Raw genomic sequence first — 22,154 nt, forward strand, 5'->3', positions numbered from 1 at the left:
TCCCGTCCTCTGGCCTCCAACACGTTCTGCCGCTTCTACGCAAAGTATCACGTCTTTAGGGCGCTTGAATCAGTGTTTTGAAATGGGTATCATGCAAACTGCCTCTGGGTGTACAAACCACCTTGTCTCAGGATTGGTGCAAACTTGGTCTCTTCCCTTCCATCATCTTTCGGTACGATGCCACAACATCGTCTCGCACCCCTTGGAGCTCTTCTCTTCTCCTCAGACTGCCTGCGGCTTTCGGAACACCATCCACTGTAACGGCGGCGCCACGGACAGTAAGCTTCTTGGGAAGCTTGAGATTGAGCTCTGGTGGCGCCTTCGCGACATCATGGAGCCCTGGCCTCGTCTCGCCCCTCTTCTTTCTCAGCTCTTCCCATGGGTCCTCCTCAGCGCCAGCCACCTCACCCAGATACCTAGCTCGCTTGCCCTTCTTCTTCTTCTTGCCTGCGACAGGAGCTCCCTGCATGTTGAGTTTCCACGATACGCCGGCCTCCTCATCTTCGAGATCCTTCTCTTCTTGCAGCTCTGCTTCCTCCTCTTGCTTCTCGCGAATCTTGCGTTCCTCTTCGCGCCACTCGTCATACAGCTTGTGCATCTGTCTCTCCTTCTTGGTGCGCCACACTTTAAGGCCCAGGGGGTCCTTTCCTCCCCTTGCCGTTTTGCCAATCAGTCCACCCACAGGCAGAGCAGCATCGACACGGGCAGCAAAGTCCGACATGCGCTCTCCAGGGCGGATGGTGGGGATTTCGGGTTTCCCTTTGGTGTCGGTGGCGGCAGTATCAGTTGCGTCATCGGCAGCCTTCTTGTTCTTCTTCTTCTTCGACTGGGTCTCGGGCATCAGTCCGTCATCCAACCCTGATCTTGGCTTCTTTCCATCGGCATATGCCATCAATCTTCTGAACGCGCGCGGTGTGTCGCTCTGCCCGGATCCATCTCTCTTGCGCTTCTTGCCCTGCGCGGCAGCATTGTCGCTTTTCTGACCATCTTGCTTCTTGGGTTTGACGGGTAAGGGTTTGGCGAACTGTGACGGCGGCAGGTTGAAGCTGTGAAGCAAAGCAAGTTAGCATCTTCCAACGCAGGCGGCAGTAACCTCTTCCCGCGTGCTCTAAAGGGAATACTGACGTCGAATGATCCTTATCCCGGCGGGTATGCTTGTGCGGCATTGTGGCTCGTCAGTTGCTGGGTGAGCGTCCCGAACGGTTTCTCCAATATGTTGCAGTGCGTGGTGGACTCGGCCTGGTTAAGATCACAAGCAACAACCCAAACACTTTTGATGGGGAAAATTTCCAAAAATTACTGCGGGACCAATCCCCACTGAGCGGCCAGAACCCAGCCCCACCAGCGGTCAGCCACCAACAGGCGCTAAGACCTTGGCTAAACTACTTAACTAGGTAAACTTATATGGCCGAAAAACTGAAGAGCCAAAAGTAAATGCCCAGTGCCAGACAACCTGGCCTTCGTGCTGTAATGGATTGTTACCCACACATACTTTCAATGATGGTATGGGAAAATAGTCGAGGTATTACGTCGAATGAAGTAGACCCGATGCCAGATAATCATCACCATCTACTATCTAAACCTAATAGAGGGTCATTTCCTTCCCTATGTATTTAGTTCTGCTGTTCTCCAGGAAGTTCGGAGGATTGAATCACTACAACTGTGAAGGTATATATCTCAACTGGGGCGAAGAAGGCAAGGGGAGCGAGGTTTTGGCCTGGTATCCGACAGACTTCCTCCAAGACGTGCAGCCAACACTGCCACTCTCACGATGACTACTGGAGGGATGTACCTCTTTGCTTAGCTCTCCGGGCAGGCTGTATGGGGTTCTAAGTGGACGCCTGGCTCCAAGAAAGTAAAACGAGCCTATACGTAGGGCACAATACGGCGACGAGGTCTGTGGCCCAACCATTTCACAATACAGGAGCGTAAAATAGGCAGGGCGGTAGGCTCGGTGTTCTTCGCATCCAGTGGTGTTCAGCTGTAGACCATGAGAGGGCAGCTGAAAAGGGCGCACAGGAAGGAGCTCAAGGCAAGATAGGGATCTGCCTACTTGGCCAGTTGGGATACGGGATGGCGCGTGGCACACACGGGTCGAGGAGGGAGTGAACATCTTGAATGCAGGTGGAGACGCTTTGAGAGATACATGGTGAAATATACCATCACACGCCCAATCAAGAAACGATTTGTATGGAATACCATTAGGGAGATTGTTGGGGAGTCTTGCGCCTACAGAGTACCACGAAGTGCTATGAAGGAATATAACTCCACTGTTCAAGACCATGACATTGCGCATGTTGTGGCAGAAGAAAGTTTTTCTTAGGGGTGACGGAACTTGGACTTCGGGACCGCAGCAAGTTCACACGACAAAGCTGTGCCCGAATGTGTTGATGGCATCGCCTCGCTGAAGTTACCAAAGCACGTCGACTTCGCTCACGCTATGAAATACGCAGACAGTCACAATTGCGGCTTGCACTGAGACGGATGGTATCTGCCCATAATCTTACAACTTGTAGCGGCAGCTCAATATTTATACTGCAAGACGTAAACGGCACACACTTACCGGCGCGGTTTTGAGCCGATCGATTGGCGGTTCACGCCCCAGCCATTACCTCATACCTTACAGGGGGGTAGGTCCCTTAAGTCCCCAATTTCTTGAAGCTCTTTTCCTGCCCCTCAATGCCCCTCCATCGTCGAACGTGTCTGCAAAGACCAAATACCACAGATCGTGAGACACCATACCCTCAAAATGTCTGGCAAAACGGTTCTTGTTACCGGCGCCACGGGACTTCTTGGACGACAGGTCGTCCGAGCCTTTGAACGAAAGGACTGGACCGTCAAGGGCACCGGTTTCTCGAGAGCCGATGGGATATCGGTCCTCAAGGTTGACCTTGGAAGCGCTGCAGAGGTCGAGAAAACCTTGGACACCGTCAAGTCAGACAGCAAGCGACACCCTTGCTCAAGACAAGCTCGCTGATACTTCGTTCACCAGGCCTCAGGCGTTGGTGCACTGCGCAGCCAATCGATTCCCTGACAAGTGCGACAACGACCCCGAGGGCACGCGCGCCCTGAACGTTGCCGCCTCAAAGTCGCTTGCAAATCTCTGTGCAGCTCGAGATATCTTCCTGATCTACATCTCAACCGATTATGTATTCCCTGGAAAGCCTGGCGATGCCCCGTACGAAGCGGATGCTCAGCCTGCGCCTACAAACCTATACGGGCAGACAAAGTTGGACGGGGAATATGCTACTCAGGAGGCGTTCAAGGCGGCAGGGAAGCCGGGTCTGGGTGTCGTACTCAGAGTTCCAGTGCTGTACGGCGATGCAGAGACCCCCTCTGAAAGCGCTGTCAATGTTCTTATGGATTCGGTCTGGAAAGCCCAGGAGGAGGGAGCCAAGATCAAGATGGATCACTGGGCGCTTCGTTACCCGACCAACACTGAGGATGTCGGACGAGTCTGTCATGGTAACCAGCTGGAGCGAGCCCTTGGTGGTGTTTCATAAGCTAACAGTGTCGCAGATGTCACAGTCAAGTATCTGGAGGCTGGAGACCGTTCGTCGCTACCGCAAACTCTACAGTTCTCCTCAGAGGATAGGTACACCAAGTACGAGATCTGTAAGGTCTTCAGCGAGATTATGGGGCTTCCAATGGCAGCTATTGAAGCTAATACCGAGGGAAACGACCCCAAGGCGAGCGTCCAACGGCCCTATGATTGCCACTTGAGCACCAAGGCTTTGAAGGACCTCGCTATTGATGTCTCGACCCAAGACTTCGTTGGCTGGTGGAGATGGTCTGTCCGAGCTTTCAGAAAATGAGCACGGTCAACACGGGTGTATTGAAATGGCATAAACCTTCTTTTTCATGACAAGCTGACAGTGACTTGCCAAAATGTGCCAGTTACCCTTTGATTTTGGCCCACAACACGTGCGGGACGTAGGTTTGGGGCGAAAAGCCCCAGTGATCGGGAATCATCGATGCCGCGAAACAGATGCGGCGGCCCGGCGGTAGAACTCGTCTGGCCACGCGTAGTCCTTGGAAAGCACCTATCGCGGTCTGTTTCTTGTTGGCATAAAGACCGGTACGCATCTCGCATGGGATATGATAAGTCCAGAGGATAATGAACTGCTTCTGATGCAGAACGGGGCTCTGGAACTAAGCTGCACGATGCGATACACCCTATTGTCGCCATCCCCCCATGATCCATCCCGGCATTCGGGCAATCTGCCGACTTATCAGACCTAAACACCGGGTACAGCAGGGGTCGCCCTGCCACCAAGGTCGTGCTGGACGCTAAGTGGCCTAGACTGAGTCCAATGTCCCAGATTCAGATGCAGGTCCTGAACTTTGGACCCGTTGGTTCAGGTGAGCCCCCCCGGATCGTCACTCGACCATACGGAAATGCTCTCGTGACTACCTTGGAGCCCAGGGTATAGTACTTGTGCAATACGGAACAGAATTGGGAAACAAAAACAATAAGCCTGGGGGGGCTGGGAACTGCGTCCAGGCAGAGGTCTGTACGGCGACAGGGTTGCGAACTTGTTCTGTTTATCCGGTACCCTGTTGCAATGCGCCAACTTGTATCCCATTGACCAAGAGTTCTGTCACTGTCTCTAATCCGATGATCCGCCATGCCAACAGGCCCCTAGATATATTTATGCAGCATACCCAGGATGGGGCCCACAAACTTGGCCTGCCACCACTCCTGGACCTCCTTGGCTCGGTTGACATCTCCGATTATTTCATGCAAGGTGCCCCTCGGCCATCTTCAACAACGACTGGGCGGGTGACTGACGGTAGACCTGCATCAGGCCCGGCAATACGGCTTGCCCATACCCACGACCGCCCCGACGTGGGAAACCTCCAGCGGCTGGCAGCTGTGAGATTCGTGAGATTAATTTGCAATGCGCAAGGAGTGACTACGCGGCGCAGTCGAGTCGGCAGGGTTGTTTGGTTTGACGAGGCACAAGGCATCGTGTTCTAGCGCGCCCATTCGTCCCACGTCCGTCGTTTCTTTTTCCTGCGTCGCTGCTCGCAAAGGGTCAGGTCTATCTCCTTCACTGTGGAGATTGCCAAGTTGCGACCGACCAGCGTTGAACGTTGAACTTGGGGGTTGCACCCCCGAGATTCAGATTCAGATTCAGATCCCAGACCAAATCAAGACAGTTTGATAACGAGTCCCTGCTCCCTGCTGAAGATCATCGTCCGGTCGAGATCGTCACTTCGCTGCCACTGGCTTTCCCCAGCCGAGTCGAACGAACCTGGCAGAGCCGTTCACCACCAAGGTTCGCATCGCCCCAGTGTTTCCAGCAATGTCGCGCGGGGAAGACTCATACGACGGCCCGGAGCCGCAAGCCCAGAAAGTCTCGAGGTATCGGGCCTTGAGAGGCAACAACAGCCATCCGGCAAGGCCCAGCCCGGCGAGCTACGATATCTCATATACGAACCAGGAGGCACCCCCGGCGCAGGCAAAGGAGGATGTTCCCGATTCAGCCCCTGCACCTGTCACTGCGCCGGGAAACTCTATCTCCAGGTCCATGTCACGCTACCGTCGACGTGCTGCCAGCGTATCCGGCGATAGCGATGCAACCCCGAAGATTGCAGCTCCACAACCATATGATGCGCCCCCTGTTCCTGCTATACCATCCACCGTCCGGACGAGTGGCAATGGGCAAGGCACCTTGCTTGCGCAGAATGGCAACGAAGGCGCTGCTTCGACCGGCTCCCGTGGCACTTCGATTTCCTCCTCCTCGCAGCACAACCACCACCAGCTGCGACACCTCGACCACGCCGCAAGGAATTCCTATCGCAGGATGACGGACCATGAGAGCCAGTCTCGCAACACGAGCGGCGAAAGCGAGCGCAAGAGAACAGCCGATCGAGATGACGTTGAGAGGCGCCTGACGGACCAGGCTGCCGCGTCAAAGCATGCAGAGCAGGTTGCACACAAGGAGAGTGAGGCCCATCGGTTGCTCGCCCAGCAGAAGAAGAAGGACCTCGAGAGGCTTCAGATCCAATTGGCCAACAGCCAGACTCAGGCGACTAAACCGGCCAAGGTCAGGAGTCCTGTGATCGAGAAGTTCGTAATGTTGACAAAGCGGCGGAAGAGCAAGGATGGCCTCTCGCCGACGTCCTCTACGCCCAATCGCAGTCCGACAAAGCCTCCAGACGTTCCCAAGCTGCCCATTGGGATCGAGGTCGGAGGCAAAGGCATCGTACCGCAGACAGATGCGCCCGTCTCGGCGGTGAATCATGGCGAACGCGTAAGTCAATATCCAAGTAAGCAGAGCTGTCATGTCCTTATAACTATTGCAGATCGTTTCTGTGCGCTGCAAACATCATACGTTCATCTTGTCCGTCAGCCCAGACACTACGCCCGACGACATCGTGCAAGAAACTGCGAAGAACATGGCCCACGATCTGGAATGGAGCTCGTCAGGCTGCATAGTACTCGAGTCATACGGTCCTCTCGGCCTGGAACGCCGAATCCGACGCTTCGAGCACATACGGGATGTCCTGAATTCGTGGGACCGCGATACTCATAATCAATTGGTTGTCTCGATGTCGACGGATCCGGACCAGGACCGAGATCTGGATGTGGAATCTGTGCCCGACGGCGAGGAACCGCCCAAGGGAGTGCAGCTATACATGTATCACTCAAACCGGCCCGGGAAGTGGAACAAGCGATGGGTCACCCTCATGGACAACGGCCAGATTATATGCGCCAAGAAGCCCAACGCCAGCTCGTCGGACAAGGACACCCTCAGTCTGTGCCACCTGTCAGACTACGATATCTACACCCCAGTAGAGTCGCAGATGAGGAGACACCTCAAGCCTCCAAAGAAGCACTGCTTCGCCGTCAAGAGCCAGAACAAGCCGGCCATGTTCATGAACGCGGAGAACTTTGTCCAATACTTCTGTACGGAAGATCCTCAGATTGCGGCACAGTTCTCAGCACGAATTCAAAGCTGGCGGAGCTGGTATCTAGTAGATCGCAGACCCGCCGCGCGCCGGGTTTCAGTACCCAAGACGGACGATAAGCCTCCACGGTTGAGTAGTACTTCCAAACACGCACCCAAGAAGTCGATCAACATTGCAACTTCTGGTGAGCACCGCCTCAGGATTTCAGTTGATGAGTCCCCATACGCCATTGGAGAGTTCGAGCCGCTCCTCGACATGAAGCGGTTTGATAAACGGCTATCTCAGTTTGGAAAGGACTTCCTGCCGCCTGAGCCAGACGTTTCTACCATGCCGAAGTCCATCCCGGCGCACCTGAAAAATGCGCCAGCGGAGAGCAAATCGGAAGGCGCCCTCATCGACAAGATCAAATCCGCCGATGACGGAGCGTTCACCGGTAACGGTCTCCTGGGACAGACATACAAGGAACGCAAAGCAAGCGTGGACAAAGAGGCATCCAACAGGGGACTGTCGAAGGAATTCGGTGATCTGGGAGGGTCCCCTTTCACCGATGGCCCTTCTTTGCTCAACAAGCAAGCCGAAGCCGAGGTTGCGCAAAAGCCGGAAATAAGCTGGTTTCCCTCTGCTCAGGAGCACACGGCTAAAACGCGCGAGGTCGAAAAACCGCGTCCAAGCACCGCCGGTGGAGCGCTGCACGGTGGCAGGCCACCAAACGCCTCGCGCTCCCAGTTTCGGCCGCCACCGCTTCCGCAACTTGGCCGCCGACCAGAAGCACCACCCCACATCCGAAGTCCGCACCGGCCTGGCTCGCCGGGCGGGGTTGCAGGGCTGGCCAACCCGGGAGCTCGCCGCCAGCCCCCAAAGCCTCTGGTCAACCTGTCTGCTCCAACCATCAACGAGCCGCCACAGTGGGCCAGAAAGGGACACGGCGTCAAGGCACCAGAGGGGATGCACCACCTTGTGGACATGATTAGTGTCGGGACGCCCATGGGTGGGCCGAACGGCCTTCTTGAAGTGCCACCTCGCAGTGCTGTAAGAAGGGGAACGGCGCCTCTACTCAGCGGGATCCCGTCGCCAAGGGGCGCCTCTGGACCAGCCCGCACCCGGAGCAAGAGTTCGGGTGGCCCTGCCTCAAGGACTCTGCTGGACGATATCCCTCCAGTGCCCTCCCTACCTGGGCGAAACGAGGGCAGGACCATGACCCTGGGCGAGAGGGATAGAGCTCAACTTGAAGCATTCCGCTCTGAGGGGAGGACTATGACCTTGGGAAGGCGGGACAGGCCACCGATGGATGCTTCAGCTCCAAGGGATCCAAGGGATCGCCGGGGATGGGGCACAGGAAGGGAAAAGGAGACACTTGACTACAACTCAATCCCTGAGAGAACTGGTACGCTCAAGGTAGTATGAGCCTTTGTCTTCTTGTCTCTTCTTCATCTTCTTTTTGGATTAAGGTCAGCTTTGCAATACGTCGAGTGGGGCCTGGAAAATATGGGCATCGGAGTAAGGCATGCTTGGGTTAAGGCGCGGAAAATTGGCTATGAGCCGAGATGGATAATGGTACAATTCGTTGTTGCGACCAGCAGAACTGCGCAGAAAAACAGTTGGTTCATAATGACTGCGAGCGTGCGTCGTTGCTCGGATTTGGAAAAGGCGGTTATAGGGGTTGTCAGAGGGCATTTTACTCCTCAGGCTGGCCAGGGTGGAATTGTACAACTGGGGCACTCGTACAAGCACTACTAAACTTCCTATATAATAATAATGTTGTAAATGCAACTAATCATCAACTGCCAACTGCCTGGGCACCTGGTTTTCAGCTTGCAATACAAGGGATGATCGTGGATGTCACAAGCCACTATTGGAATCAGAGTCCACCTACATGACTGAATGCAGAGATTTGGGCGGCAATCGACACAACAGATACATCACACTATATACGGCCATAACTAATTGTCAAATTGGAATGAGTTTCTTCTCTTGCGAAGTAGTATGACTCACTATGTTTCGAAGGCAGAAAGCAGTGGTGCCTGAAGTGGTTGGATGGGTGGGCAGATGTGGCCTCAAAAAGACACGCGTCGTGAAGAAGTCGCCACCATCGCCATCTCTCGCAACTCCAACTATTGTGCTAATTCAATTGCTCAGTCACAACACCGACTTCGAAGGAACTCTCCTGTAAGGCGAGCGCAACGCATCTCGGTTCAATCGTAGCATTGCGTCTTCGTGGTCTTCTCCTGCAGACAGGCACACAGAATGACTCCTCTGGACAACGCTATGCGTTCAAAGGTGGGCTTGCCACATGAACCCTCTCAGACAGCCACAAAGCTAACGCAGGAAGCAGAACGCCTTCCTAGGTATTTAGACAATCGACGGCATTGCTTTTGTTTTACGGTTCGTTACGTACTAATAGACTGCTGAGCAAACAGGCTTCGCCGGTCTGGTCGCTGCGACTGGCATCTGGGCGATCTGGGGCAGCGACATGTTCCCCGCCGCTGCGGATCCCACGGGCAACCCGGAGACCTGGACGAGGGATGAGATGAGGAGGTGGCTGGCTGCGGTAAGTAATTCTCAACTTGTGGGCTACGCTGGATGATTGACGGTAGATGCAGCGGAATTTACATCCCCAGGACAGCGATACGAGGGAGCAGCTTCTGGAAAGGGTCAAGGCAAACATGCGGTAGTGGTTGGTTCACGGGTTTGTGTACAGAACGAGCTGGCTGGGGCGTGAGTCGGCAATTGACTGTCGACAAGGACCCAGTCAATAGATAGGAATTTGAGAATACTTAACTGCAACCCATCAGCAGCATCGTTCCCTATGTCTCTGATTTCGTTTGATTCACCTTGTACTGTAACTGGGTACCTTGGGGCGAGAGATGATGCCTGAAGGCTCAGGCCCCCACTTTGGAAGCAACGGGCCGCACCCGCTAGATATGAAGGTCCAAGGGCCTCGCTTCTGAACCTTCATTTTCCAGTATGTACTCCGTGAATGCAACCAGTCGAATCCACGCCCAATGAAAAGAATCCGTGCAAATCAGCCCAGCAAGTGAATCAAGTCTCCACGGCAACAAAGAAGAATCAGAAAATGCAACAAAAAAATGCATTCACTTTGATGCAGACAATCAGTGAGTTCTGCTGTAGCCAGAGCCAGGCACCCAATCTCCGGAGACCCACATCTGCTGATTGCGGCTCCCAGATACTGCCACCGCCCACCGCCTAAGGTCTCTGCCAGATCTCTATAAATATGTGCCCTCCCTCACATTGTTCTGCTCTTCTTTTTCCTTTCCTTTGGTATACTTACCTTGCTAAAAAAGGCCACGATCAAGCATGTGGCCTTTTAGTTTGTGGAATCTGCATTGCACAGCGTGGTATTCTACTTGCTCCACTATCCTTCGGGGTCGTGGTTGGTGGAATTTTTGATTTCAACTCCTTGGAGATTATTTTTCGTTGTGTACGGTGCCTCGAGCGTCGTCATGAGGAAGAAGCTATGGCTAAAGTGACGCGCGCGTCTGACGAACTAAGTGAACTGTACTTTATTGGCCTGTAGACCGACGGTTTTGCGCGAAGAGCAGACAGGCTGTAATATTGAAGCGCGTTCTGTTCACCTGGAAGGCTAAACAAAATGGGAGCACTGTCAAGTTTGGAGGAGCCACGTCTGATGACCAGTCCCTCAACAGCCGAGGGAGTTGAGGAAGTCGCACTGTTTGCTCTAGCAAACCATTATTTTCCAAATCATGATATCGGAGCTGTTTAGATCACCTTGATTTCCGCTGTGAAGGCTGTCTAGCGTATGCCCTCAACCTAGTCCTGTGTATCTTGCGTTGAAATATCAAGACCGCGAGGCACGCGATACTAAGGATTGATGATTGATCCAATGCTGTATTTGTGTACATCATGTATGATACGTAAGATAATAGAAACCCAAATCTGATAAAGCATTCCCGTCAGTGATCACAAGATGTCCGTACGTTCCTTTGATACATCCAGGGATCGTCAACGTCGGGCATCCCACCTCTTGTTTCCTCAACCTCAGTTGAATAGACCGGCAGATATCCCCGGGAGCTTCTTCTTGCCAGATTTCTGAACGGTGCTCTTTTGCCTACCCTATAAACTGTCGTCTCATCTTTCTTATGCAGTACTTTGCAGTCGATGGCGGTGTCAATGGTATGCGTGCGATGTTCACTGTGTTTGTTGCCCGTCGCGTGAGCTCGTCCGGCACCAACAACGCGATGAAAACTGGCAAGCACAGAACTAGACAATCCAAATTACTGTAAAAGGGCGATTCCATAGCTTTGTACTAGTAGAAACTGTATGAGCCTAAAGAGGCTATTATAGAATATCATACATCTCGACTATTCGTTTGGCCTGTCGTGTTGCCGACGCTGACTGACAGCTGCAAACTAGCGCGGACGGCCCGGTTGCGACTCGAATCGAAATTTCCAGGAGTGAAGCTCTACGAAGCTGCTCCAGAGTCGCATACCAGACATTCACGACGAGCGATCTCGACGACAACACGGCTGTTTAAGAGCCAGGCGCAACGAAAACAGAGTCCGCGTCGCTCTCCTCTTGCCAAGCCGAGCCGGATTTCTCCCACGACGGCTCAATACAGCACAATGGCGCCCATCACGTCCTCAGCCCGGGTAGCTCTGTCCAGAGCCACTTGCTCGGCGCGGACAGCGACCGCCAACACGCAGTGCCTGTTTACCAAGAGGTAGTCCCCTACCCCCATCACGTCGCAGAAGCCGGCACAATCACAGCAGATCACCTAACAAGCCATGTAGAACCTTCACAACCCTCCCGACCCTCCGCCCGACCCTGAACTGCCCATCGCGAACGAGCGGCGTCTTCCGCCAATCGACCCCGAGCCTCTCGCTCTCGCCCAGCATCCTCTCCACGGCAAGCTCGGAAGACGCGACGGGGGCAACGCTGGACCTTGTCCCCCGCGGTGCCATCACGTCGCATCCGGCACTGGGCGTCGGGTCGCAGATCCGCTGCGGGCCGCGCCCGACCATGGCCAAGACGAGTCGACTCATTCGCAAGCGCAGACATGGATTCCTCAGCCGCGTGCGGACGCGGACGGGTCGCCGCACGCTGCAGAGGAGGCGGACTAAGGGCCGGCATACGCTGTCCAACTAGACATGCACTTGTCGCATCAGGGAGCCGGGACTGCTACTGGCGAATGTGATAATATCGACCGTGGCCAAGGCAGGATGCAGCTGCAGACGATGTGAAGCGTGTATGAGCTGTATATGTACCAAGAGAAAGGCGCGGAGGACCGGGGGAACGTGTACTATAGGGACCTAGAGCTGTGTTGAAAGCAAAACCCCACGACATAGAAGGGGTGCTGCTCTACTCCATCCATCATGTCACAATAGACTCGAGATGGTTCAATCCTCACACCATCTACCAAAATCTACCAGAGCGCTTTTCAATTTCATGATCAAGAAGGTTAGCCAGCACTTATCAGCCCAGCAAACGACAGTGTCATCTGGCATCAGGTGGTTTTGTGCCGCTGTAAAACCTCCACGACGTTCTGTTGGAGACATGGTCGGGGCACTGTAGGCACAACGCCCTCTACTACCATCTGCAAGGGTAAGTAGTCAATCTTGCAGAAGGAGTCACGCCAAGTTTGTTGTTCTTCATGTCTTTTGATTGAGCTATAGCAAGCTAGGCTCTTTGTCTGTTGTATCATCAAGATGCCTCAGGGGCGCTATGAAATTTTCTGCAAGATCAGCATCTCCTGCCCCTGTGCACAAGCCGGGCTATTCCGTGTACCTGTATAAGCCAAAACAAGCTATGAGCTTGGCTTCGCCTTTCCAGTCTCAATGATTTTCTGGGTCGCCTTCTCAAGCTTATGTCTAGCTTTGTCGTCCAGAAGCCCAAACCACTCTCTCAAATGACCTGCGAACGTCGATTCGCTCTCACCATACTCGACAGGGGGGCCTTTGATCTGAGCCGGTTCATCCTCAGCATCGAAAACAGCCCAGCTCGAGCCGTCGTTGGTGCGGAGCCCGTAGCCCTTGCCTTGGAGTGACACCACGGTAAAATTGCGCAGTAGCACAGGGTCACCAGCCTTGACTATGGGCAGGGACTCCTTGTGTGGGCGGTACAGCTGTACCTCGGCAACACCCGCCGGGCCAATGCTGTGATCCGTGATGGAGAAGGACATCATGTACTCTCGCGGGCCGCCTTTGGCACGCTGAGGATCAGGCGGGCTCATCATGGCCATGGCCATGACCTCGACGGCCTTGCCCATGTGTTGTCGTAGCACCTTCAAAGTCGTGCAGTCGGGCAACTCATCGCGCAGATGGCGAACGAGCTTCAACTTGGAAGCCGTAATCGAACCAGGCTCTTCATCGACTCTCGAAGAAGCGGGTGAGCTGGTTACGGTCTTGGCATCCGCTTTTTCTGTCTTCGTGGGTGTATTGAGAGAGGCCTTGGCAAGTTGGACACTATCATCTGCAACCTCGGGCGTCGGGCTTTTCTGCAGGCTCTTAGATCTTGTCTGTGGTCGATGTACCTCCGGTGTAACTTCCCGCTTCCGGCTGCCCTTCTTTGAGGCGACGGCAGCTTTTGCAAGCCTAACGCTGGGATCAAGTGCGTCGTCGGTGTCGTCCCCTGAAACTGGATCGAGGACTTGCGGTCGTTCCGGGCTTTCCACGACAATCACGGGCTCAATTGCCTCTTTAGCAGGAGTCTGCTTGAGTTCTGGAGATGTAGCTCGAGAGTGACGTTTGAGATTGGATGCCTCTTGAGGGGCGTGCTCCACGAGCTCGGTCAGCAAAGCAGCTTCTTGCGTAGTATCTTCGACATCGTGTGAGTCTTCTTCTGGGCTGATAGCTTGGAAGGCGTCTTCATCGTCAACCTGGGACACAAAGGAGCTTGCATCATTAAGACGTCCCTCCACAGGTTCACCGCCGGCATCAACATGACTTTCAACGATTGGATCAGACACATCGATCGGCATTTCCGGCTGTTCCGAGATCTCCATCATGTCGTCGTGCGCCACAGTCGACTTGGCTGACGCACGGTCTGGCGATACAGCTGTCTGCTCAGGTAATGGATGGGCTTCTTCGGCGGAGGCTGGTTGTTCAGCCTCAGGTACTTTCTCAATGATAAGAGATGTTTGATGCTCAGCACTCTCCTCAATAACTTCCCCTTCGCCATCTACCTCCATCTTTTCGACCGTCATCTTTTGCAACTCCACCACTTGGGTATCTAGAGGAGTAGGGAGTTGATCAGTTAGAGCCTGAGGACCCTCCACAACATCTGTCTCCTGCGTGGCAAATTCATCCATCTCCTCTATTATCTGTGACTGGAATGATTGCGTTGCAGGGGGTGAGGAAGCGACGACAATGGCATTGTCTATCGGTTCTGCGGGTTTCTCCTGACTCTGTGATGCATGATCTGAGTTTTGACTCGCAGGCTGAGCGGGCTCATCATCCACATGATCAAGGCCAGGCCCGTCAGTTTCGACCAGATCTACCGGACTTAGCTGCTCCTCCTCGGCTGCTCCCTCCGCCATTTGCACATCCTCTTTCTCGATGATTGTCAGGGGTAACACAGGTGACTGTCGTTGGTCGTTCAGCTCATCCGCCAATGGAACATCCTGAGACTGCAGAATTGGAGCCGCTTGGACGGCAACAGGACCTGGGTCGATATCTCCATCATTGACGCCGGCTTCACCGTCGTCCTCTCGAAGCTCAGTGCCGGCATTGTCGTTTTCATCGTCCTCGTGCTCATGTTCGAGTTCGCTCGCATCTTCTTCGTCGCTATAAGCATCTTTGACTTGAAGCTGCTCCTCTTGATGTCTCAGAAAGGCTTGGGTTTGATCCAGTTCACGCTCCACTTCCTCGTCGGTCTCGTCTTCCTCACCTTCAACGTCTTCTTCTTCTTCCACTTCATCGCTTTCCTCTTCTGCGTCTTCCTCTTCCGCGTCTTCTTCCGCCGCGTCTTCTTCTTCCACGTCTTCATCCTCCTCCTCATCCACGTTATCTTCATCCTCGTCGCTTTCTGGACCGTACTCGGGTGACATCACTACAGGCTGTGATGGTAGAGGTAAGGCGCGGCCTGAAGGCATGCTACTAGCAACAGGCCGAGACGGGGGTGCTTCTGCATCGTCATCGGAATCGGACAGCAGGTCTATCACAACAGGCGCGGATGTGGGTAGTCGCATCATCTGTCGCTGGACTGGAAGAGGTTGCCGTTGGGGTCCTGATGGAGATAAAACATCACCGACCATATCCGGACGCCCCTCAAAGCCTTCCGGGCGGTCTCCAAGCTCGTCCGAATCATATTCCTCCTCGTCCTCGTCGTAGCTCTCTTCCTCCTCGCCGTCATCAAACTCCGGCTCCAGTCGATGTTGGCGTAGGTCATAATCATTGCCATCATCTTCGTCGTCCAAAGGACGAAGGTACTTGCGTGTGTCGTAATCACCTCCGGCATCGTCTTCATCGTACTCATCGTCATACCGGTCTGAAACGTCATCCTCATCTATTTGCTCCTCGTCCTCCAAGCCCTCTTCACGGATTCCGGGAGGAGACGGAACACGTTCTCGAAGGTGATCAGCGCCAGTGTGTGAAAGCGCGTGTTGTGCACGCTCTGGCAGCGAACTTGCAGCTTCTCCCGTCTCTTGATTCTCTAGAGAGCCATCATCACCCTCCGACTCGCTTTCGTTAATGACTAAAGCGGAGTCCGGTGTCTGACCATCAGTGCTTCCTAACTGATCTGATGAGGGTCGGGATGTAGTTTGGTTCTCTGCTTGCTTGTTGTTGACGGAAGCCCACGACGAAGCCCCCGCATTGATGCCTGCCCGTTCGAAAGACACATCGCCCTCGCGAGCGAAAGGGTTCGCTGGAACAGTCACAGTTTCTTCTGCAAGTGGTACGCCTGGTTTAGTGAAGGGAAAAGCCGCCGGAACATGCGCAACAGGGTGTGCCGGGGAAGCTTGTCCGGTCAAAGAAGGCTCTTCAAGTGGGAGAACCGGGTAGCTCATCGTTGCTAACGGCTCAGCGTGAACATGGTCGGACTCGACATTCCCCGACACATCAATAGGACCTGCAGCGCCGGCCTCTCCTGCATGCTCAGCGGGAATCCCAGGCACGACACCTCCGAAACCATATGCTGCTGGTGTTGCGAAAGGCTGCTCTACAGTTGGCGCGATGTGCTCCTGATGTGAATCCAGTGGTAGCTCCGGATACGGTGTTTGCTGGCCCGCCGTAGATGAAGACCCCCACCCCTGGTGTGCTTCGCCCAAGCCCTGCCCAAGCCCTGCCCCCGAGCCAAACGGCGCAGCCTGTTCTTGGCTGCTGAGGAACCCAGAGCTCGCAAAAGGTGACTGTGACACAACTGCCGCAGAGCCCCACCCACTCATTGGGAGGGTCTGATGTCCCTGGTCTACGAAGCCGGCGTTGAGGAACGGGTTCGCCTGCTGGGCTGGCTGCTGGAGGACCTGAGGAATCTCGACAGCTGTTTCCCGGACAGGGGGCTCAGAAAGATCAAGCTCCATTGTTTGACATGCGCCATCGGTCATTTGAGGCCGGGGCGAGGACTTTGTTGGCTCATCGATATCTCCAGCCACGTCTTCCTCCCCCTCGGGCGACGAACGCTCTGGGCTTGGGGACTGGCTGGTATAGCGCCAGGACCCTATGCTCTGTCCGAATCGAGCTCTCTTCCTGCCTCTCCCCTTGGCGCCGCCGTCATCCTCAAAGATATCCTCTTCGAACAGCGATCCATACGAGATGCGGGCGCGCTTGAAGGCGGGAGATTCAAACTCCCCGTCCTGAAGCCTCGAGAAAGCGGCGCTCTTGGCAGGCGTGGAGCTAATCACGGTGGGCGGTGGCGGCAGCGGTAGATCTAGGGATGACAGGTCGACGTGAGGCTCTGGTGACGGTGGCGCTGCAATCTCAGGTTCAGGCTCAGGTTGCGGTTGTGCTGGGTGATCGATATCGATAGTCTTGGTTTCGCCCGAGTCGCCGAGCTGAACCCGCAAGACTACACGCTCGGAGAAGTTGAGCTGCCACTCCAGCTCAGCGCCAGGAACGCGGGCTTTTGTCTCGTTCGGTAGGAATTCAACACCTTCTAGTTGTAGCTGGACCTTGTCGCCGCTCCCTAGGCCGGATTCCGAGATGGCTTTCGCGGTGGAGCCGGAGAAGTTGATGCGCGCTTGTCCCTTGAGTCGACGGAGGCGGAATTCGGGCTCGGCGAGGGTAAAGGAGATCAAGTTCTTGACTGAGTTGTAAGGCCACACAATCGTGACCACGCCGTGGACGGCCTTCTCGCGTGGGGTCGCTGGGCATAGCTGCGCAATCGGGATTGTCGCGCCCTCCAGCTTGTTGGACGGATCTGAGCTGCTGTCGGCCATGTTGCTCTTCGCGGCTGGGAAGGCACATTATCGACGAGCAGGCTTGGTGTCTGGAGACGCGGAGGTCGACGTTGTTGCGCGACTGGACCTTGCTTGGATGCACCTGTGAGGCGAGAGCTCCAGTCGCGCCGGCTCCCGTCACCTCCACCTCCACCTACACCCTAGGTAGCTTGCCAGCTCTGCAGTTAGCGGGTACCTAGGTAGGCTGTCAGGGCTGGGGGGTTGACGGAAACAGCGACAGCCCACTAGATCGCGCTAGAAATCTAGTACCGGCCCACCCATGCCTCCCTGCCCGGCCCACTGGCCGACTGCCCTGGTGCATTTCGGGGCGGGATGTCCCACTGAAAAGCCCAGCCAACCACCTGCAGGCCTAAAGCTACGTACATGGATACGTCCGTGCCTGCTGGCCAACGTCCCCCCTTCGCATTGTCTTGGACAAGATCGATGTATGCTGACGAAAGCACCAAGCAGGAACCCCTTGCACTCCCCTATTGGTTCCAGTCAGCGCCCGGCTGAGCACAGTCTACTGGCGCCAAGCTTTATATTGTGCTCGTCGGACGAATATATGCTGTTCGAGACATGCTCCGGCGAACAACACCGAGGGTCCCGGTTCAGTTCTGACTTGCAACGGGTCATGGCACTTGCAATACATACTATACCTGACATGAAAGCAAGCCAGGATCCCGGCCGTGTCTTGCGCGAGTAGTGGAAGCCACCGGCCAGTCTCCTGGCTCCTGGCTCCTGGCTCCTGGCTCCTGGCTCCATTGGGTGCACCGAGCTACTCATCAGCGTGTGAACAAAGACGTTAACTCCCTGATAACAAACGGTTTTCTAGTAGCTGTATTACAGAACTCAAGAGTGAAATTGATTTGGAACCATATTCAACGGGGCATCCCAAACGAATCACGAAGCATAGAATGATACCCATCACAATTCCATGCATAATGAAGCCCACAGCAGTATGCGGCTCGCCTCCACGCTTCGGTATCGTGTGCTTTCATAGTGATGCGAGATTCATGAATAATCCAAATTTTCGGTCAGAAATGCTAATGAGGTTGAGATCGCTTGGACAGGTTATGCCGAAAGAGGCTGAAGGTTTCCGTGATCTTGAGCGTCCGTATTTAACTGGGAACTCTCTGAGACGGTTGTGTGAGCATGTACAAAATGACCTGATGGTGCCTGGATCTTTGAGAGCCCTAAACGCCAAATCACCTAGTACCAGCGGATCGGTCCCCTTCCCTGTGTATAGCCCCTGATTGGTATCTTCTATACATTGATAAGGCAGTGGACCCAAGTGACGTCTACGGCAATCCGCACATGGTGGTACAATAACTGGCATACGCCACGAACGGTATATCACAGGAGGGTATACTTTAGGGTGCAATTCAGCGCAGAACTGGGGCATGCACGATAGCCTCGCTTGGCTTGGAAGTTCACCGCCTGTTTCGCCCCCTATTTACAGTATGTTCGGTTTAGCGTTGCTGATCTGTCAGTTTGTCCAGCGTCATCCAGTTTCAGTGGCATGTACAATATAGCAATGTAGTTGTACTGTGCCCATTGTGACTCAGTGCTGGGTTACAAGGCCGCATGGCATGCGGCCGGAGTCCACCTCATCCATTCAATATCATTACACAGCAGATGCTTGCCCGCAGCTCTAGTTGCCGGCTGACAAAGGCATGCTGCACAAACTACCTGACGTGGCGGGGAGGGAAAAAAATATGTTGCTTAGGTCATGCTCTTGTATGAGGCATCGAAGACTTAAAGTGCATCCTGGACTGGAAATCGCGATATAATATCTTCGGCTTGCCCAGAAATCAAATTACTGTGAGGCGTCACGTCGGAAATTATGTCCGCTTGACCCCTGTTCATCATATGAGGCTGACAGAGAAGAGACAGGGTCTTGTGAATCCTTCGTGCTGGCCTACCCTAAGCTAAGACCCGGGGTACAACGCTTTATTAAAACGCGAGGCAGCAGCTTCATAAAATGATACTATTTGCAGTGTCTCCATACAGTACGTTGTAACCAGATGCCCGCCATTCTGCAGCATAGTCCCACGCAGGGCTGGGGGAGGTTCGTCCACCTAAGCTATCCTTGAAGTTTTGTACCACCGCAAGATGCCCCCATTTTCTGTTGCGAGACTCTCTCGTCACGAAGACAGACTTGAGCACCTCTCGAAGCTACATCAGCACCCGCACCGCCAAACCCGACGAAGCCACCATCGATGCCTACAATGGAGTAGATATAATGGCTTTTAGTGATGGCCTAGGCACCTTGGCAGGCTGCTAACGAGGCGGGGACGGAGGCGGCGTCGGAATAAGAGCGATGGGTCTAGAGTCATCTGGAGTTAGTCCAAATGACATTGTGCCACCGGGCCAGCTTGTACTGCACATCGGACATACTTGTTATTAGAGCCACGCATCGTGGTGTGCTCAAGTGACAGTCAGAAAAGCTCCTGCAACGTAGTGAAGGGCGGAGGGCAATGACCCTGCTTGATTCCGGGAGGGAGTAAGGGAGGTGTATGCAATGGGAGAATATTGAGAAGATTGAGAAGGGAAACAAGAAGAAAGGAAGCATTGCTCGTTGAACTCTTTATAGTCCCACTGCGGCTCACTCAAGCCCTGACTTAGCAACTTCTTTGACGCCCAACTTTCAGATTTTTTTTTCTTTTCCTTTGGAGAAGGTACTTGGCCGCGTTGATCCGTACGCGCGAACGCGGTGCACGATGCGGGTTCGTTGGCAAGGCATACATACCTCTGGGTACCCCTCCACGCGCGGCGTCACTGCGAGGGGTCGGTCCATCGACGGGTACTCAAGCCAGAAGTGCAGGCGCGTGTTGATACAGGAAATTCACAGCCGATACCACGAGGTACATGCCCTGTGGCTCTCTTCTCGCGTAGAGTACCGTTGAAGGACGCTGCTCCTCCGAAGTAAAGGGCCCAGGGTAATGTTGCTGGCCGACGATTGTGCGTCGACAACGCCAGACGACCGTGCTTGTACCTGCTCCACATCCACGGCTCCAATCAGGCAACACTGCAACGGCAGCATTCTCCTGTTTCTTAGTCCCAGCCATGTAAACCAGAGTGATACTGTGCTCGGATACGCCATTCAAGCTTCCGTCACGTTAGCCGGGCGTTTCGTTCTTGAAGGGGGGCTCTGGACCTGGGGACCCTTGACGGCAGTGGGGCTTTCTCCGTCCTCTTCCCAATCTCTCACTATCCCCTCTCAACTCGGGGCCAACAATGTTGAGCGACATTGCTGTCCTGACGGAGCAATGCAGACCAAGACACAAAGACTCGGCTGTGATGTTCCCCGCTAATGTCTTCCCATGATTGCTTTGCAGTTGTGTCGACCTCAAGGCGGTTATCGGGTGAGCATCCATCGCCGCCCACGCACCAGATTTCCAGCCAAGGCCACAGTATTTCCGCTAACTGCAACCGCAAAGCACAGTCAAGTCAACTGCACCCTGACAACGCAATAAATTTGCCCAAATCACTCTCGAAAGCCATTTAGGGGTTGTTCATATGACCTTCGTCATAGCAATGACTGACACCACTTGCCGGGACGGTGCTGGTTGCCAATCGACGTCACACCTCCGTCGCCCTGTGACAATATCATGTCTTGCAAGTTTCTGAGCTTCCACATGAAGCTGGCAAAAACCTGCCTCCAGACATGTTCCCAGCCTTTGGAAATTCGCGACAAGAACTGGTGCTCCCATTGCGAAGTATATCTCCTCTTATATCAGGTATCGTAAAGCACGTGACGCAACTCATGTTCGCATCGCTGACGATGATTGGATACCGGCGGGAAGTTTCAACGGAAAAGGCCGGAGTCGCTAAGTCGCAGTGCAGCGCTTGCAGGCCAATGTCTGGGCATCACTGGATACACCTCTTGGTCGACGGATGCTTTGGGGACTGCTGAGAGTCAAGGGGGGTCGAGACCAGTTAAACGTCCGGTATGCCCCCACACCCGGCTGGGACCGGAGGCCCACCGGAAGCGATGGCACGTCTGGTGATTGAAAGTTGGATGGACTGCCCACTGGAGGATTGGATGAAATGGTCAGCACTGTGATTCGGACTGGTTGGGCCTCTCCTTGGTCAAACACCTCAGCTCCCGGCTTCTAGAGCTGGGATCCTGGGTGTTTCGCCTTTCTCGGTGCAATTTTCCGATTGAAAAGGGATCTTCGCCAGCCCGTGCTAAATGAACAACTGTGAGAACAGACGGCAAGTTGGTGGATAAGAGCATAGCCGATGACGTGATTCGCTGTGGAAGGATCACTGGCTACATTGTCCCTTTACGCACCTCGCACTCTGGCTAGTACGCTTGAGCGACGCTTTATCGGGAGACCTAGCTCAGAAAGGAAGTCGAGGTTCAATTTCATCGACTCTTATTTGAGCAACCTCTTGGGAGCATGGGCGATGTCGTCGGTGATGCAAAAGGTTGAACAACGGCTCGGTTGATGTGTAGTCGTCTAACTTGGCGGATTATCGTTGAGCCAGAATTCCTTCCAATACAAACCAGAGTGCTTGTATGACACGGGCATACATACCTGTGCTACATGTCTTTCCTGCAGGTCACAACACCATTACAGGGAGATCCCGTCGTGCATGCTTATGGAGGCTGCAGCCAACCATAAAAGAAATCAAGCTGCTAACACTAGTTGCTTCTTGGTTGAGCTGCGTTGGAGTTTCTTGATTGTAGGCCGTTCGATACATTTCCACTAATGGGCATCTCAGCGGCGACCAGAGGCCTTCCCCAACCCTGAAGACCCTCAGGGCATGGGCGTAACATCATGTTCTTAGTTAAGTCGCTACAATCTAAGCAGTCGCCTCTTCTCCACTTTCTCTTCATGTGAGATGTACACTGCTCTTCCATGCCCAAAGGGTC

The 22,154-nt window shown here is 54.2% G+C and overlaps 6 protein-coding genes across 6 annotated transcripts; 4 read left to right on the plus strand and 2 right to left on the minus strand.

The window, feature by feature from the left end:
- Positions 1-127: 127 nt before the first annotated feature.
- Positions 128-1,166, minus strand: JN550_012217 (uncharacterized protein; the record flags this gene model as incomplete). Its single annotated transcript, XM_049310669.1, has 2 exons — positions 128-1,046; positions 1,126-1,166. 2 exons carry the CDS (start codon positions 1,164-1,166, stop codon positions 128-130), a joined length of 960 nt encoding a protein of 319 aa, XP_049165845.1.
- A 1,583-nt stretch (positions 1,167-2,749) lies between these two features.
- On the plus strand, positions 2,750-3,815 carry JN550_012218 (uncharacterized protein; the record flags this gene model as incomplete). Its single annotated transcript, XM_049310670.1, has 3 exons — positions 2,750-2,934; positions 2,993-3,465; positions 3,520-3,815. 3 exons carry the CDS (start codon positions 2,750-2,752, stop codon positions 3,813-3,815), a joined length of 954 nt encoding a protein of 317 aa, XP_049165846.1.
- A 1,494-nt stretch (positions 3,816-5,309) lies between these two features.
- Positions 5,310-8,322, plus strand: JN550_012219 (uncharacterized protein; the record flags this gene model as incomplete). Its single annotated transcript, XM_049310671.1, has 2 exons — positions 5,310-6,260; positions 6,313-8,322. The coding sequence occupies 2 exons, from the start codon at positions 5,310-5,312 to the stop codon at positions 8,320-8,322; spliced, it is 2,961 nt and encodes a 986-aa protein (XP_049165847.1).
- Positions 8,323-9,162: 840 nt separating this feature from the next.
- On the plus strand, positions 9,163-9,590 carry JN550_012220 (uncharacterized protein; the record flags this gene model as incomplete). Its single annotated transcript, XM_049310672.1, has 4 exons — positions 9,163-9,195; positions 9,251-9,263; positions 9,336-9,466; positions 9,519-9,590. 4 exons carry the CDS (start codon positions 9,163-9,165, stop codon positions 9,588-9,590), a joined length of 249 nt encoding a protein of 82 aa, XP_049165848.1.
- Positions 9,591-10,864: 1,274 nt separating this feature from the next.
- JN550_012221 (uncharacterized protein) lies at positions 10,865-12,042 on the plus strand (the record flags this gene model as incomplete). Its single annotated transcript, XM_049310673.1, has 4 exons — positions 10,865-10,870; positions 11,043-11,070; positions 11,311-11,617; positions 11,688-12,042. 4 exons carry the CDS (start codon positions 10,865-10,867, stop codon positions 12,040-12,042), a joined length of 696 nt encoding a protein of 231 aa, XP_049165849.1.
- Positions 12,043-12,700: 658 nt separating this feature from the next.
- JN550_012222 (uncharacterized protein) lies at positions 12,701-17,269 on the minus strand (the record flags this gene model as incomplete). The annotated part of the gene is made up of 1 exon (XM_049310674.1): positions 12,701-17,269. The coding sequence occupies one exon, from the start codon at positions 17,267-17,269 to the stop codon at positions 12,701-12,703; it is 4,569 nt and encodes a 1,522-aa protein (XP_049165850.1).
- Positions 17,270-22,154: the final 4,885 nt, after the last annotated feature.

This window comes from Neoarthrinium moseri (genome assembly GCF_022829205.1).
Source record: "Neoarthrinium moseri strain CBS 164.80 chromosome Unknown scaffold81_Wmoseri_CBS_16480, whole genome shotgun sequence".
NCBI classification, from domain to species: Eukaryota; Fungi; Ascomycota; class Sordariomycetes; order Amphisphaeriales; family Apiosporaceae; genus Neoarthrinium; species Neoarthrinium moseri.